Source organism: Actinia tenebrosa, unplaced genomic scaffold (assembly GCF_029948245.1).
Source record: "Actinia tenebrosa isolate PJP-AT-01 unplaced genomic scaffold, QUT_ActTen_1.0 PGA_scaffold17__23_contigs__length_9995812, whole genome shotgun sequence".
Classification (NCBI taxonomy): Eukaryota; Metazoa; Cnidaria; class Anthozoa; order Actiniaria; family Actiniidae; genus Actinia; species Actinia tenebrosa.
The window spans coordinates 3,241,777-3,260,461 of NW_028292577.1; the positions used below are offsets into that span (position 1 = coordinate 3,241,777).

At 39.9% G+C, this 18,685-nt stretch overlaps 1 protein-coding gene across 3 annotated transcripts in view; it reads right to left on the reverse strand.

Annotated features, from left to right (window-relative positions):
* LOC116286786 (putative RNA-binding protein Luc7-like 1) overlaps positions 1 to 18,685 on the reverse strand; it is a 73,471-nt gene that overhangs the window by 28,911 nt on the left and 25,875 nt on the right. For all 3 annotated transcript variants that reach the window (XM_089031564.1, XM_089031566.1, XM_089031565.1), the window contains 3 exons: positions 7,341 to 7,404; positions 7,023 to 7,102; positions 2,699 to 2,802 (listed from right to left, as the gene is read on the reverse strand). In XM_089031564.1, coding sequence (XP_088887690.1) covers positions 2,699 to 2,802; positions 7,023 to 7,102; positions 7,341 to 7,404 — 248 coding nt within the window. The remainder of the gene's footprint in view (positions 1 to 2,698; positions 2,803 to 7,022; positions 7,103 to 7,340; positions 7,405 to 18,685) is intronic.

Here is an 18,685-nt window from a genome sequence, read left to right on the forward strand (position 1 = left end):
AATGTTACTTTGAATTATAAAACTCATTAATAATTACTCGGGCTTCTTTCCGAAGAAAGGCCCGAGTTGTAAAACGCCCGTTATTATTCGTCGTATTTTCCATGTTCGTCTACAAAAAGCAGACATGCGCCAGTTAGGGACGCCTGAGACATCAAACACGCATGCGTACTTCGCTCAACTGAGCATGTGCTTAGGGTCTCGGTCTGACGTATGCAAGTACGTTTGCAAAACCGATGAGTACTGAAATTTACAAGTAATGGCTCTAATTTTGCTGTCTTCTGCGCTCAAACCACAAACAAACGCACACATCGTTCGCGGTAGACCCACACTAAAAGATGTCGAGCGTTTTCGGGACGGGTTGGACCGCGAGCATGATGCCAGAGAACACCTTCATACGAGCGAACATTTACGAGTGACCAATTTATCGTGAACAATTTATCCCGAGAACCAATTATCGTGAACTATTCATCGAGAAAAATCTATCTAGCTATACAAATAGCGAAACAACTTATAAATCTTATCCAAACTTTGACCTTACAAAGAACTCAAATGCTGAATTTCCACATGGCTTTGCTGATAAACAAAGAAAAAGAAATACTGTATACGTAAGCGAAGGCGTAAACACACCGGTATGTGACTCATAATGTGCTGTAATGTTTTCTAATCGTTTCGAAAATATATGGATTGTCTTTTTGGTTCTTATTACAATGTTTTTTATGCTGAAACTTCATTGTTTTGCTATCTCGGTGATAATAACGGCTATTACTTTACTAGCTAGCTTATGTAATTATTAACTTCAGTATTTCATGCATTGACGTTTATGTTCACAATGTTATTAGTATTTCATCGTTTAGTGACTGTGATATCTTACAGAAAACTAATAATTTGACTGTATATGTATGTAATGATGTAGAAGTGACAATAAATATTACAAAAAACACCAGATCTCGTTATTCCCAGTATGTTTATCATAATTATAGACATGTTAAGTCAAGTTCTAGTAGTAGAATGTTTACTTTAGGCAACGTAGACTCTACTTTAGTAAATATACTCATATTACAAACAGCTAAATTCGTGCTAGAATATTTTTGGAGGATTTCGGGAGTTTTCCATTTTTAATTAATTCACTCAAAAACTTTAGTCACAACAGATCAAGATCAAGATGTGCATTATTATGCTAATCTATTTAAATCATTACATAACACCACAAGAGTTACCAACAACAGTTGATGATTGTGGAGTAGGAGGTAGCTTTAGGTCTACATGATGGTACTACAGACGGAGAATTATCTATTGCAAACTACATGACCAGATTTTTGTCTGGGGTGTCTGCGTAGTAATCAAACGGCGGTTATTCACGCACTTATGCTCCTACTCTCAGTCTTCGCACATTCCAAACTAGCAGAGTTTTCTTTCATGAAGCCCGAGTTCACGCAGGTTTGCGTCTAGTTCATAATATTCATGATGACAAAACAAAGTAAAAATAACTAAGTTTGGAAATATGATAAAAGGCTTTTATTTGCATACAATTTGCTGGGCACCTCTGTGGGCACCTTATGCTTTAAATTCTCCAAGAATTATTAAGAGCCGCTGTCTGTTAATACCAAGAATCGCCGGATAGTCACGAAAAATCGAATTCTTTTTATTTTACCAATCAAACTCCTTTAGTGAACTATTTTCAAAAATAGCATCGAAAATTCCCGTACAATTTAATTTGCTTTAAAATCAAAGTTTGTCGAATTCCTCTACATGGGGCACTGTGATTAAGCGAAAGACCTGCACTTTTGTTGCGCTCGTTTACAAAACCTAAACATGGACGCTATCGACTTTTACCCACAAAAAACCCTTTAAATTTCACCGATATTTGGGTATACTGTTTTATTAAAACACTTTGCCAGATTCTGTGGAAGCGATGACGGGAGTGTGTAAATTTTACACTATTTTTAAACTCAACGAATCCAGTACATTGATTGTACATTGTACATGAATTTTTGCCTAAAACCTTGATTTTTCGAAAAATCACCTCGAAGTTGGTTAAAAAAATCGGCTCCAACTGTTTTCTTCAACTCACTTCTCAGTGGGCACACCCCTAAACCCCTATTGTATATATATATTGTATATATATATATACAATAGGGCCAAAAAAAAATGTAAAAAAATAAATAAATATCACACAAAAAATATATAATATATCATCCACACCGTGACCTCAGGACACGACTCATTTGGCGTTATTCGTAATAATAGCAGATCTTTAGATGGGGCCAGAATGTTTGAATATTTACCAACTGAAAATATCTTGATGTGTAATATATTCAATCCAAACTGGATTGGAATTCGGATGAAAAAGTCTTTCACGTGTTTGATATACAGTCCTTTGACTAAACGTTGTCGTTTGATCGGCTTCATCCCTACGCGCCTAGACAGAAAAGGATCATGGGGATAATTAATTCACAGATACTAGCTGCCGCATCTGTTATCTAACACGTCTTGAGCTCGCTTTTTTCGATCCAATTGAATTTGCTAAAACTATGCCTCGAGCATACGGCGAAGATTTAACGCTGGCGAGCAGTTTGGATGATGCAAGTTCTGGGTAATTCAGCCGTTATCCTTTTCCGTCTAGGCGCGTAGGGATGATCCGATCAACGACAACGTTTAGTCAAAGGACTGTATTAATAGCTCTTTTTAAAAGACTTACCTTCTATCATTATCATAAAGACTTAGGTAAGCAGCACACACTTCACACACACGAAGCTTCTGTTGCTGAATTGAGGTTGGAGGTAGTTTGCTCCTATAAATTTCCTAAAGTAAAGGAAAAAAGGGAAAAACTCTAAAAAGGTGAATTTTTAGACAAAAATATTATGAAAATGGTAAAGAATGGAACATGCTACACTATAATAATTCAAGTAGGCTGAAGTAGGCTGAAGTAGATTGGTAACCGCAGTCTTTCTTTCCCTCAAAGCCACGCGACAAAAACAGGAAAAAAACTCGACTAGTTAGGCTAAGGCAAACGTTGAACCTTATTACATGAGCCGAACTTAATTGTTAACTGTTCCACGAACACGATTTGAAAACCTTGAATGCCAAACTATCAATGAGTGCAAAACTATCAATAAATGCCAAACTATTACATAAGAGATACAGTTATAGATAACATAAGCACAGTTCAAGAAGACAAATTCAAGTTGTTAGGAGTCATCTTGGACAAGGATTTAATTTTCACTGACCATATATCAGCTATTTGCACCACAACAAGCAAGAAGGTAGGAATCCTAACGAGACTACGCAAGTTAATACCCATCCATGCAAAACTACAGATTTACAAGTCTGCAATCTTACCACACTTCAACTACTGCAGCTTGGTCTGGCATTTTTGCAAAGCCAGTGACAGAAGCAAATTAGAACGCATTAATCATAGAGGATTAAGGGCTGTTTACTGCGACTACGAATCATCCTATGAAGAACTATTGAAGAGAGCAAAGCTCACCACTCTGTACAATAGAAGGCTACAGAACATTGCAGTATTCATGTACAAGATCAAAAACAGACTGCTACCTCAAACTATGATTGATCTATTTAATTCTCCATCTCATAAGTATAATCTAAGGAACACAGATTTTTCTATTACTAGTTATATTACAGTTAAATACAGTCTTAGGTATTTTGGACCATACTTGTGGTCTAAGCTCAATACATCACTAAGGTCATCATCATCCCTTAAGGCTATTAGGAAGGTATTAGGAAGCTGGATCTGACCGAGCTGACAAATAAATTTTAGTATATTATATTTATATTTATATAGTCATATTTCATTCCGATAATAACGTTACATTATATTCAGATAGTCATAAATTATAATTATATATATACTCATATAGTATTTTTATTTTATTTTCATTTTATTTTTTTATGTATTTTATTTTATTTTCTTATTATTTATGTAGTGTTTAAAAAACGAGTAGGAGTGTTTTATCAGGTATAAAACACGATCTACGAGTTTTTTGAACTGCTTAAAAAACTCATGAACAATTTATAAGATTTTGGTTCAATTGGAGCCATCATACACGTCACGAACATGTATTTTTATACTTCGATAGAGATTTGACGTCACGGGCATGCGCAACCAGATTCAATAGAAGCTCCCACACGTTGGATATTGCGTGCCAAGGCAAAGACAGGCACGTTAGTCAAAGATCATTAGGGTTGACTATGACCTTGATGAAGCTCTATGTCTTCAACTAAACTTGGATGCATACTTCATCCCTGATGAAGTCATCCTCATAGTATTCGAGTGGTCTTTATATAAAGATCACATGTGTCTTTATATAAAATCACTTGAATACTAATGAAGAGGACTTTATCGGGTATAAAGGTTCATGCACGTGACGTGTATGGTGGCTCCAATTGGACCATAAGTTATGAATTATTCATGAGTGTTTTAAACTAATTTATCATTTTTGAAACCTTTAATCCTTTCCTGACATTGTGTGAAAAGCTTACAGATCGAGTTATTTAAGACGAAGTTGTAGCCGTTTCAATGCAAAGTTTAACGTGTATGAAAAACACAGCATTGAATGTTACCTTCGAATGGATCCAATTTACTCCAAAAATTGTGAATTAAGGTGTCATAAAACATTTGTCGTTTCCATGGCAACAGAACATTTGGTGACCAAATGGTTGGCGTTTTTGTGCAGATGGCTGATATCCCATTCATTATTTCAAAAAAGCTTACGTCTAAGAAACTGATTTACAGATTACATTTCAATACCATCTACAATTATCCAAATTCAACAATCTTAGATACTGTATAGCTTAAAAACGACTTTCAATCAAACCCTAGAGATTTTTTTCTCTTTGATTGCTTTTGTGCTTTCGCTACTTGTTAATGAGTGTCTGACGCTCACTCACTTGTTTAAATGAGGTCATATAATTCAATAGAAATTCGCGAATCCAATGGCCTTTCTAGGCTTACGAGGGGCTTATAGTCGGATTTTTTAAATTCGAAAACGTAAATTGTTCGACCCAGACAGACACTTTTAATGTAATTTATTTATGTTCATTTGCCATCTGTCATTACCTTCGTTTGACAGCAAATGGAAAGCGAAGGACAGTTTAACCTCTTAAGGTTTTTTAGTGCTCTTTTTTTCTGAAACTAAACATTTTGCAAGCCCTTGAAAAACGTTACCATATTTGAAGTTTGGATTGACAATGTCAGTGTTTTATTCACATCAGGTACAAAGTTCACTAGTGGTGTGATATTATAGTGAAGAAACGGCAAGTAGATTTTGAGGTATTCCAAAAACTGGAAAATTTGAAAGCCATTTTGTCCAACTTTGGGGTGACACATGTGTCTTTATATAAAATCACTTGAATACTAATGAAGAGGACTTTATCGGGTATAAAGGTTCATGCACGTGACGTGTATGGTGGCTTCAATTGGACCATAAGCTTATGAATTATTATTGAGTGTTTTAATACTATTTTTTTTTTTTAATATAATTATATATATAGTCATATAGTGCTTATTTCTTTCATTCTTTCGTTTGTTTTTTTTTTTTTTTTTTTTTTTTTTTTTAATTTATTCAATTATTTATTTAATTGATTGTAAAAAGCGAATAGAATTTGTCCATTATTTAAATATGAATATGTTAATATATAATACTTACAAAGAAGAAGGAATTATAAGAAGAAAAACTGACTAATAAGGAAAATTGAAATATATATTAAATATATAACTATGTATCTTTATCTAAAAATCTACGTTAATAAGCTAAAAATCTAAATTTATAAAATGGCGCTTTCAGCAACCTGAATGTCTAAGTCTATGTTGTTTATATCATTATAAGTTCTTTTTATAGTCCTTGAGCCTCTTAATTATTTAGCCTCTCTCCTTGATTATTTATTTAATCATTTATTTATTTATTTATCTATTTATTTTTTTCTCTCCCCGATTAGTAAGGCACTTGTGCCCGGCTAAAAGATATAGAGACATTAATAAAGTTTTTTTTTTTTATTATTCTCAATGAAACTCACGTCATGAAGTATTTAGATGTTCTTCTAGAACATTTCCAAAAATCAGTTTGGGTTATTGTATTTAGGCCCCGTCCACACATCCGGAAATTTTGGTATCCGCAAATTATTTTTTGCGGATACGAAAATGTTTGCGTCCACACGCAGCTAGTCTCCCACGCATCCATTTTTAGTGTCGGTCGTCGTCAGCGTTGCGTGACGACCGACACTAAAAATGGATGCGAGGGAGACTAACACGCAGCGTATTCGAATCGTTTTCACCGTCCACACGTATTCCTTTCCGTAAAATTTGCGGATACGGACACAAAAATTTGCGGACATGTGTGGACGCAACCCGTATCCGTAAAAAAAAATTGCGGATACAAAAATTTCCGGATACGTGTGGACGGGGCCTAATTAGGGTTCATACTAGGGTTCCTAATTAGGTATTTTAGACATATACCGTGACTGAAATCGACAAGTGTTTGTTGTTTCTGGTCGCTATTTTCTCACTGGTTTCTATTTTCATCCGAAATTTAAACCCGAAAATGCATTTCCTTTTAAAAAAATACCTTTTATGAACTTAGTTCCCCCGATAATATTTATTTGAGCATTTTCCCAGTCATTTATCTAAATCTAATTTAATTTACAATTTTTTCTACTTTAATTTAAGAGCGAAGGTCCACTAGTATATGCCCATATGGACGTATATGTCTACTCTAATTCAACCAAAGGTTTGTCAATTACTCCTAAGTTTTTGAAGCAATAATCCTGCATATCGTGTCCTGCTCGTTTATTATATTAATAAACAAAATCGATGAGTTTGTGATTATCATGGTGCATGTTTTTTACGCCTAAAATAGTAAATAAGTAAATAACTTATCTAATTTTGGTATTCAACAGTTTGCTATTAAAGAATGCATGTAGCATGGCGCAAACGTTTGTTAATGCTAAGGTCCCTTCTTACACAATCAGCAGCAACCATTCCGGTTGTGCCTTAGAAATTAACTTACCTCAGCTTGCCTCTTCTGTATTTTTAATTCATCTACCTCTTTCATTAGGGCCATTGAATCTTCAACATTACCTTCAGCACCTGGAAAAAAATAGGTTTGTTCACTAACAAGCGAATTCAACCGTAATGCTAATGCTAAATCTAATGATATAATAATTATAATATTTCTTTATTAGGGTCGTCATTAACGAGATAAAGACATGTTATGCTGCTATTGTTGTTATCGTGATTCAACAGCGAATCAAGGATAGTCATAGGTGACTTCTAGAAAGGCATCAACTTGAGTTTATTCAATACGTTAAATCAGTTGTCTTATTACCAAGTTCCTCTGCTTTAGCCAGCTTTTTACCAATTTGTTCAGCAAAGTCATGCACAGCTCTTGCCTGTAAAAAATGCATACAAGATTACTACTAGTGATTTAGTTGACTCGTATTTTAGAACTGCACATCACTACATAATAATGACTAAGTAAATATTATATAGTGATGTGCAGGTCTATAATACAAGTGGGATTATACTCCTTTATAAAGTTTTTTTTGAAAGGCTTATGAGAGGGACCGCCTATTTTCGAAGAAGAGAGGGAGTAGAAGGGGGCTTCAGTCTCCTACACAGCCGCTACTAGTGTCGTCAAGCAACGCTCACTCCGAAAATTGAAAATGATGTAATCAACATAAAATAAATAATAGTCATAATAACATTATTACACTTTTTCCTCTTGGAATTTGACTAGTTGTAAAAACCTAAGTATATATACAACGAGGCAAATAAATACTTCAACGCACAAATCGGAAATTTCAGGGGCATTGAATTGTGGGATAGGGCCCAAAGTTCAGTTGGGAATAACGTTTTTTCATAATATGGCGAATGTATCATAGTCGAGAACCAAATGCTCGATAATTCATCCTTTCAAGAGCCACAGAAAACACTGAATTTCAGAGCTTGGGAACTCGTTATAGTTATTTAAAGTGATAAAAGACATGTAAAATCCTTTTAACATGGCTGATCCAACCTTTCGATCTGGTGATATCACTAAGCGAAAAATCGATGCCTGGAAGAAATTTTTTTAAATAACGTAAGGAACTTGAAAGTAAGAAGAAAAGAAGAGATGGTTCTAGAGCATACATGTAAGTCATTATAAAACTGTACAACGAAGATTGTTATCATCTGTAGTTTACATCAGAAGGCATTTTACCTTGAAAACATACATCATATTAGCTAATTTGCATATTAAAGTTAACAATTCCATTTTTTTGCTGCTCACTAGGCTGGTATTGGTTATTATCTTTTCCTTTTTTTAAAACCATTTGACTTCTACGACGCCTGAAACTGCCTGTCAAAAATGCTCCTTATGTGAAAAAACTCATCTTTAACGATTTTGAGCAAGTTGGGCTGAATACCAGTCTAGAAACTTCACTTGTAAACAGAAAAACCTTTCGAAATCTAAAAACGTAGAGAAATCTCCAAAATTCTAATATAAAATTCTATAACCGATCAGTTCCTTGCTTTTTAGTAGAATTTGGTGTTATGGTCATTAGCAAACAATAGAATTCCCAGAGCATCAAATCGTTGGGAAACGATCAATGTTTTCTGTATTTCTCGTTCGCTTTAGACCGCTTTAAATGAGTTCAATAGTCTTGCAATTTTGTGTAATATTAGTTTAAGTTCTAATTTGTATCCTGACGTAGTTTTGAGAGAAATGATCAACGAATTTTAGAATAATGGAGGATCTAGTAAGATTGACTAGAAAACTGCGATGAAAAGTGCGCATCAAATGTTTACCCCGTCTACTGCACTATACATTTTTAAAAGTCACTAAAAGATGTATCTTTTACAAGTATTTTCCTTTAATTTCACATGCATTGAAGGGTCAAGGCAGTCAAATAAAAATAAGAACGCCCACAACTAACAGCACACAACAATGAATAACACGGAAGTCAAGCGTGAATAATCAACAAGCAGCCGTGAGCGAAAATAGTTGTGAGCGTACTTATTCTAGCCGTTTCAATGCGGCTAGGTGTGCCAGAGCAAAACTACCCAGAGCCTCCTTAATTTCCTTAGAACTTTCGTGAATTATAAAGTAAATACCAATTGTTGTTATTTTGTACATGAAATATTCGTGCCTTCAAGTAACACATGCATCAACTATTTTAGCAACAAGCTAAAATGGTCAAAATAAACCTACTCTTAACTCTTACAAACGGATATTACATTCAGGTAAGTAGTATAGGGAATGGGGGTTCCAGCGCAATCTCAACACGGGGTAAGACCCGCGTCAAAAATCCACCTACGGACGACCCCCACTCCAAGTGTGGTTGAGGGCAACAGCGCACTTAAATATGTTAGTCTATATATGGAGTGCGAAGAATGTAAGAAGTTCGTTAACGACTTTTGCATAATTTGTCTAAGACCTAAAGTTATCGTACCTAAGCCAGAACCCTTTTGGTGTTGTGGTAAGAAAATGCAAATAGAAGACGACACGTCAGCACAGTGTTACGAGTGTGGTAAGAATATTCGTAATGCCGTACCAAATGCTACCAAAGAGCAATATTACGCCAATGGAGGTCGTAAGAAAACGCCATATAAGAGATTAAAATACTTCAGGGACTGGATGAGTCATATCCAAGGTTTACATCCAATATATTTAAGCGACGAAGTAAAGAAGAAAATCATAGACCATTTAGAAGAGCCAACCCCACAAAGTCTACGGAAAACGTTGAAAAAATTAAAGCTAGGGAAATATTACAAAGCTATTCCCTATCTTTTGTCTGAAATTACCGGTAAGTCTATTCCTGAGGTTTCTGATATGACAAAAGCCGAGTGGATGTTTTGTCGGCTGGATAAGGATATTCCTTATTACCCTGACGTAATTTACGAAATATTTTACAAAATAGACCCCAACCACCCCCTGTTAGGATGGATTCCGAGGCGACAATAACATATTACGCGTAATTCATACGATGAATTTATATTACGCGTAATAATTTGCCAAATAAGGTTATGCAAATAATTCATATTACGCGTAATAATTCGCCAAATAATTCATATTACGCGTAATAATTTGCCAAATAATTCATATTACGCGTAATAATTCACTGAATTTATATTACGCGTAATTTCTAGACTGACGTTCGATATGTAAATAGAATCCCGTCACGCTCTTTTCAAAGCAGATGTTTACTGAGCAAGCTTTCTTTGAAGCTCTTCTTTCGCTTCTTGGTAGATCTTTTTGCGAGATTCCTCGGAAAGATCTTTTACGACTGTTTTTTTGTTCCTTATGTCCGACTTTAATTTCTCGTATTTGTCTTCTTCGGCCAGAATAAGCGAGAATTCTACGTCGTCTATCTTTCTGTCACGCAAAGCCTTTGAGACAAGATCGGTAATTGTATTTACTTTAGCCCTTGACAGAGCTATTGTCGTGTCATGCTTGGATATTTTCGTGGATAGCTTTTTCATAATACCCGTAGCAACAGCAGAAATAATACCACAGGTTGCCCCAACGCCGGCCAAAGGAACTCCAACAATTATTCCCGGCCCAGTAAGCGAAGTAGCAACGCCAGAGCCCGTTAACACAACAGATATGGATCCTGAAGTTATCGCAATCTTATGTAGCGTACTCCGGGCTCTGACGTACTTTTTTCGGACTTTTTCGTAGTGTTTTGTCTGCCCTTCCAAGTAAGCCAGGATTAAGTTCGCTTCGTTGAGCCTAAAGTTTTCAGCGTTTAATTCGTTAGGACCTGTATCCTTAGTGGTAGCGTGATAATTGGGAACATCTGGGTACAACTGAGGTGCTGAAGGTATAACATCCATTATATATACTAATGTACGACGCTTTTGGGAATGATATTGAGGAGCAGCCACATCACGACAACCGGGATTACTGGAACTGGAGAGCATTTAGGAAGATGTTTCCGCATGCAGACCCTAGTAAGTTTGAAAGAAGACCCGATGGGATTTACTATGAAGGCTCCAGAATGTACAGCAATGCGGACTTGGAGCCAAAGAACCCAAAACCCGAGCATAAAGAAAGGCAGCCTAATTTTCCAGAGAATTTATTACCGGCAACGGAGGATTACCCATTTTACGATAACAAAGGTGGCGCAAATGACTTTGCTAAGATGGTTACCTCCTTAGAAATCCCCGTGGGCCCTACGACTTTCAAAATAAAAGTCAGAGACATCTTTAGAGAAACTGCCATGAAACATACCTCAGGGAAAGAATCCAGAGAATGGTTATCAGGTCCCAACATGCGGTATTGGCCGCAGCAGTTAAACTTTGCTGTCTGGGCTGCTACTAAAGGATGCGGTATAGCCGCGGACATGTTCCATATTCCTTTCCTGCGATTTCATGTTGCTTTTACTATTCGTAGGATATTGTTTGAGTTAGGAGCACCGCTTCCTAGTGACACTATCTTTAAGCCGAAGGATAACAAATATGACAAAGTCGCATGGGAGCGATTAAGGAATGAGTTTAAGCTTACCAACCCTGATTTTCGCAACAAAGAGGGTGCCGCCCATGGTTTAGGAGAGACTTACACCTATGCTTCGTATGTTGGCGCCAGCATAGAAACTCCGGGTATGGGGTATCCTAGCAGATGGGAATTCTCCGACTTAGGGGGTAAAGCGTCAAAAGGTGACTTGATTTACTTCATAGAAAGCAAAGAGAAATATCCTTGGGCGCCTTTCTTTGCCGCAAAGGGCATTGGTCTAAAGAATCTCGCAAGGATTAATCGAAGCATCGAAGCCTTTGTTTACTGCATTCTAGGGGCCCAGGTTAGCACTCGCAGCCCCATCGTAGATGCCTCCGGTGCGTCGCAGGAAACGCAACAAGTATTCCTTGTCCTCTTCGAAAGCGCTGTTATCGAGAATGAGATCTCTAAGTCGGTGCAGAGATATCAACTTGCAGTGCAGCAGTCTAAAGTGCGACTGGATTACGCTTTGTCACCTGGTTGTTGGCTAATGCCAAGTAATTTGGTCATCAACGCCGATTCCGTCGTGGGTTACAACAACAAACTTCAACGAGCTACTAAGGATATGAAGTTTGGGGTGAATGACGTGAACTCTGACACTCTTAGGAACATTCCCCATTTCGTGGAGAAGCCAAAGAAGGAGCACGTAGAAAAACCATCAAAGAAGGCGCATGTAGAAAAGCCACCAAAGAAACCAGTAAAGAAGGTTACCGAGGAATATGACCATAACTTACTAAAAGCCGGTCTAGCAGCTGCAAGCATTGGTCTGAGCTATTATATATGGCGATGAACAACCCCTACGTAGCTGGAGTAGATTGCGTCTATACGACTTACACAGGCGAGAAAAAATACAACCAGGCATCTTGGGTTGATGTCACGGGCATGGCTGTAGACTTGAACTACTCAGGGAAGAAGTTAATCCTTTGTAGTATTTGCATTGGCACGAGCAGTCACGCCAACGTGGGCTTCAGGTTCCTGGATGACAATGGCATACTGCAACCTATGAGAAATAAGACAAACAACAGGGAGCCTACGCATTTCTCCGTAGAGCCCAACCCCGGCAGCGCCGAAAACATCTCGGTTTGGACTTTCCACATGGTTGCTGATTGCCACGGGAAGGTAAAGCTGCAAATGAGAGTAGACGACACGGGCGTAGTAACGATAAATAGCATACATGACCAAAGAGATCGACCTTATAATCACGCTACCATTAGCACTCTTACGGTGCTTAGCCTTTAGAAGCAAATTTATTTGCTGAAATATATGAATCCACACGCGAAGGAAGATTGGTTTCTCCATTACCTGGAGGAAAAGGAGTACGTGGGCGACAAGTGGCAAGACGCCGGATTGTGGGTGGAGGTTGGAGGCCTGGGATTGATCATGTGCACTATTTGTATTTCGGCGGGGTACTCATGCAATGCCGGTTTTAGGATCGTTGATGAGAATAACCACCCATTACCGCCATACAGGGTAAAAAGTAATACCAGACATCCAGTTCATTTTTCGTCGGAGCCCGTTCCTCCGCAAGCGGAAGACATAACGCCGGTAACTTTCCATATGATAGCTAATTGTCAATATGCAAAGCTTCAAGTTCGCCCCAGCGATGGTAACGGCCGCATACGAATAAATGCCGCCCCGACTGTTAACCCTTCGACGGATGCTACTTGGAATCATAAGCCCATTAGCACCATGAGCGTGCTGCCGCTAGTTCCGCATTATCAAGGCGGCGCGAATACTATCTTTACTTATCCCCAGTCGAGAACACCTCGGGCGCCCGACGACGATAAGCCACCAGTAATACACGAGGATAAGATTAACCCTTCATCTTCTTCAGGAGTACCACTCCAATAGCTACGACTAATATCCAAATGTTATTCCCCACAAACTTTAGCAGTTCTCCGCCGGCCCTAAGCGCCAGGCCAAGAACGCTACCCAGCAGCCCAGGAAGACCGGCTGCCATCTTTTTTCCCAAGTCCGTCAGCCCACTGCCTAATTTCTTTACGCCCGCGCCCGTAGCCTTAAGCGTGGATAGGATGACTCCTACTACGCTCGAAATAGCAACCGCAAATGCCAGCGGAATACCATACTTCACCAGAGCTCTTTTTACCTTTTCCTTGGTGGTAAGCCCCAGCTCCTTTTCCAGGTTGTCCTTTTGCGCCTGTAATTCCGCAACTCTCTCCTGAAGGGCTTCTAATTCCCTTTGGGCAGCCTCCCTTTCTTCTTCGGGACGAGTTAGGTCCGCAATTATTTCCTGCTTTTCGGATATGTTTTTTTCCAGGTCTTCGATGGCCTGAGTTTTTTGCTGGATTTGCTCTTCTTTAATGTTGATTTCAGCAACTAACTGCCGCCGCTCCACCAAAGAACCCTCTATGGTGGTTTGTAATTTCCTAACTTCCTCCTGACTCATGTTTAGGTCCTGCAGAGCAAGGCGAAAAGCCTGTCGAGCTGTATCCCTTTCATCTAAAGCCTTTTCGGCTTCTCGTTTAATTTGCAGTATGCTTTCGTCTTTACTTTGACCCAGCCGCAACAATTGTTTTTTATAGCTTGACTCCCTTTCCTTTAGCGTTTTTTCTAACGCCGCCGTCGGAGCATGTGATTTCTTAGCCTCCTCCAACTCCCTTTCTGCTTTATCCCGATCACGTAAAGCCTGATCTAAGTGTTTCGTCATTTCTTCCATTCTTACGTCTCGTTGACTAAACTTCTTCTCAGCATTAGCAAGTAGTCGACTTTGCTTTTCGTACGCCGCCTCTTTTTCTTCCAGCGCCTTTTGCAGTTCGATAGCGCGCCTTTCTAGCGCAACCTTTTCATTCAGGGTTTGCAACCTTTCTAACATGCTCCTAGTAGCCTGCTGAAAGCCTTTTAATCTTGAGACGTCGCCCCTAACGTTGCCCTCCTCATCAAAGAGGGGTTGCGGTTTTGTCCAGCGGTCTTTGTCGGGAAATCTTAAGTCTTGGACGCTTATGAGGACTTTGTTTCCCTTTTCCGTAAGCTTTACGTCGTCAGCATCAAAGTTGTCGTAGCGCTGCGTTAGCTCTTGCATTGCCCACTCTACGGTTTCCCGCGCGGCTGCTTCGTCTGTGTTTTGAAGTTCCAAGTACTCGGGGACGGGGCTGCCGCGGTTCCTTGATTGCCACATGCGATTCAAGGCTGCCTTGAAGCTTTTCCACCTATTGCCATACTTGCTTATCAAGGCCATGTCGTAGACTAGGGGCTTGGTATCCGCGTCCTTAATCCATGCGTCGTATTCTTCATCGTTAATATCGACTTGGCCTTCTTCGGTAAGGGGGTCAAAATCCGTTCCTTCTACTTCCATTATATATGATAAGCTCAAAGTTAAATCCCAACGTATTACCTAAGCAGGTTGGCGGACTGAAAGCAGAACGCACCTTTCACCGGGTCACCTTTACCCCCAGTAGCGCAAAGCCAGGGGAAACGCTGTACGTAGGCGTGCCCCGCCTAACAGATAACCTAGTGTTGGTTCCTGGCACCCTGGCGCTAAGGTTTGACCTAGCGGTGCAGTCAAGCCCCACAGATGAAAGGATTATCGTTAACAACGTGGGTCGCAACATCGTTTCTAAGATGCGCGTAAAGTTCGCCGGGGAATCCTTGCTGAACTTAAATAGGTACGATCTGTATACCACGTACAAAGACTTATGGTTGACGGCCTTTGACCGCGCGCAAAGGATAGAACAAGGAATTGGCAGTGTCATTCTACGTAAGGTCCGCACACCTACGAAAACGCAACCTACTGACGGCAGCGGAGAAACCGCAGTGGCAGACGCAAAGCGAATAAAGACCGCCTATGGTAGTAAGTATGTCATACCACTGGACTTTGAAGTAATCACGAATCACGGTGTGTATTACCCAAGACAGTTATCCGAGCTACAGTTTGAAGTAACTTTAGCAGATGCTAATAACATCATTGGTGGGCTAAGCACTGCACTTACCACAACAACCCCATACTCTATTACCAACTTAGAGCTACAGTACGAAACGGTATACAGCGAAGAGCTGGCCCGTAGCGCTGGCATGGAATACAGCTCCGGCAAGGCATTCCTTTACGACCACGTAGTGATGTATAAGACGTTCAGCTTCCTGGATAAGACGGATGAGGTTATCAACCAAAGCATTAACCTCCCCCGAAGAAGTCTCACGGGGTTGATGCTGGTGTTTGCCAAACCCTACGAAGCCGGTAAGCGCGACTCCGAGGCCTTTCACAACCCCAACATTACTAACGTCGGCGTGAATATCAACGGCGTTCCAAACAAGGTCTACTCCCAGGGGATAAAGCCCGCAGACGTGTACAGAGAGGCAATGCGCAAGTTTGGCGACCAGGTAAGTCCCGAGGAATTCTTTAAGGATAAATATGCGCTGTGGATTGATATGCGCACCATTAACGACGAAGACCTACATGGTCAAGGCCTCCGTCTAGTAAATACGCAGGATGGCATAACATTGGAGATCAAACGCACCAAGAATGCCTCCGCGGGCGACGGTGATAAAATAAACTGCTACGTCTTCGTCGTGTCTGACGCGCAGTTAAGCGTAGAAATGAACCAATTGAAAAGCGTTGCCTACTAGGACGGCTGAGGAATGAAGTCGTCAATGTTAAAATATTTCTTGAATATACAATGCTTCGCGTATTTGAAAGCAACGGTACGAAACTGCAAGTCGTGCAAGGCGATAAATTGTACTTCAAAGCAAAGGAAGTAGCGGCCGCATTGGGCTACGAACGCCCAAAAGATGCAATTAAGGTGCACGTTCGCGATAAATACAAGGTAAGGCTTAGCGAACTTAGAATGGAGGTGAATCGCCTCCCTTCCAATTCACACCCACATTCCCTGTATGTGAATGAATCCGGGTTGTATCAGTTGATATTCTCCTCGAAGATGGCAAAGGCAGAAGAATTCCAAGATTGGGTCCTCGAAGAAGTCCTACCCGCGTTGAGAAAGACGGGTAAATATGCGATGGACAAACGCTTCGACAGCCCGAATAAATTAGTTTTTAAGATAGAAAATGAAGCTGACCTGCATGCAAAGGTAGTCGATTACATGCGTAGGTTTTACCCTGAATTCATCATAGCACCAGGCCTTGGCGAGCTGCAGGATTCTGACAGCAAGCGAATAACATGCTGGCGAAAAGGCTACCAAGCCGGCCAGCCAGACCTTTTAATCCTTAACGCCCACAAGAAATACCGCGGGTTGTGTATTGAGTTGAAAACCCCAAAAGGAAACGGCGTCTTATCCGCGAAGCAATCTAAGAAAATCTCGCAGCTTGATGTAAATGGTTACCTAACTATGGTTAGCAACGATTACGACATTATCTGCCGTGCCCTGATGGATTACGCGGATGGCATTCGTATTCCCTGTAAGGGCTGTGTAAAGCGGTTTAAGTCCTACGCCACTTTGAAAACGCACCTAAAGATATTCCATAGGTATAATGAAGCTCAGCTTGACTCACTGGCGTGATCTTGCCCACGGTAAAGCATACGAAATAAAAAATTACGTCGTCTTCGAAGACATCGACCGTTTACGGTTAGTCCTCAAAGACTTAGAAGGCAAGGAATATTCCCTTTGGGCGCCGGATTGCGTGCGGTACGTAATTCAGGGCGAGGAATTCACCCACTTACGCAGCTATGGTAAGGTAAATGGCCGATGGAAGTTTGACATTGAAAGAACAGTCACTCCATCTCCTCTTTGTAGTTAAGCGCGTCTGCTAAAGTCCGCTGCGCTTTAGGATCCGCGGAGCACCAATGCCCCACAAAGGATCCTTCGGAGAATACCCTGTCGCAATGAAGGCAGGTGTATTTTTTACGCGGCTTGGGTATCGGCGGCTTACAAGGGGTAATGCAGTCGGCAGGTAGTTCGCAAGTAATACAGTCCATATATTGAAAGGGCGATTAGGAATCCTCCTAAGAAGGCGGCTGCGTAGGCTAGCATATACCTTTAAAAGGGGTTCTTATCTTTATCTATTATTATTAGATTATGCAAGCGCCCTTAAAAGGGGTCTTTATTTTTATTTATTATTATTCATTATCCTTAATAATAATGAATAAAAATAAGGATGGGATTTGAGACTCTTTGCGCAAACCCTACCTTACTATTAAAGGCCCCAAGAAATGCTATTTCAAAAGTGTCTCAGAATGTTAACAATAAGGTTAAATCTTTGTTAAGTATGTGTGGAAACTATTTCAAAGAGTGTCTCAGAATGTTGACGTTTAGGTTAAATCTTTGTTAAGACACCCCGGAAACTATTTCAAAGAGTGTCTCAGAATGTTGACGTTTAGGTTAAATCTTTGTTAAGACAGTTGAAGATATGTTCCTCTTCTCTAACACAACCACAACGATCGCACTCCTGCCTCCAATACTCCCTTTTAGTCCACGGAACGCCTTCGGCGCGTTCAAAAGAGGGGAAAGTACGGACTATCTTCTTATGGTAATCTATGCGATTCCTTAAGTAATCCTCTTTATGCGGGCAGCGACACATCAAATCCGCACATTGGTAGCAATCCACGCCTTCCAAGTCGTAAGCGCGGGAGAGAAACCTATAATCATGCGTTCTCCGGTGCGTCTGTAAACGTTGACGACTACTAAGTATCTTATTACAGAAACTACACTGTCTGGTTCGATTACAGACGCCCCTTTTCAGATGCTGCTGCATTTCGAAGGGGTTGTGGAATTCCTTATTACAGTCCTTACAAAGCCCACAAATGCGTTTATCCTGATGTCGTTGCATCTTTTGAACGGTGCTGAATTCCTTACCGCAATCCTTACAAGCGCGGCTAAGGGGTTTCTTTGTACAAACGCCGCGACGAACGTGGTATTGAAGTCTTTGTTTGGTGCTGAACACCTTCTTACACAACAAGCAGTCCATATATACTTAACAATATCTTAGCCTCCATTTAACATCCTTAACAAAGATTTAACCTAAACGTCAACATTCTGAGACACTCTTTGAAATAGTTTCCACGCATCCTTAACAAAGATTTAACCTAAACGTCAACATTCTGAGACACTCTTTGAAATAGTTTCCAGGCATCCTTAACAAAGATTTAACCTAAACGTCAACATTCTGAGACACTCTTTGAAATAGTTTCCACGCATCCTTAACAAAGATTTAACCTTATTGTCAACATTCTACAGGGGATATCGCATGAAGTCCTTAACGGACTCCTTCGCCCACGTTGCCATCGTCAGCAG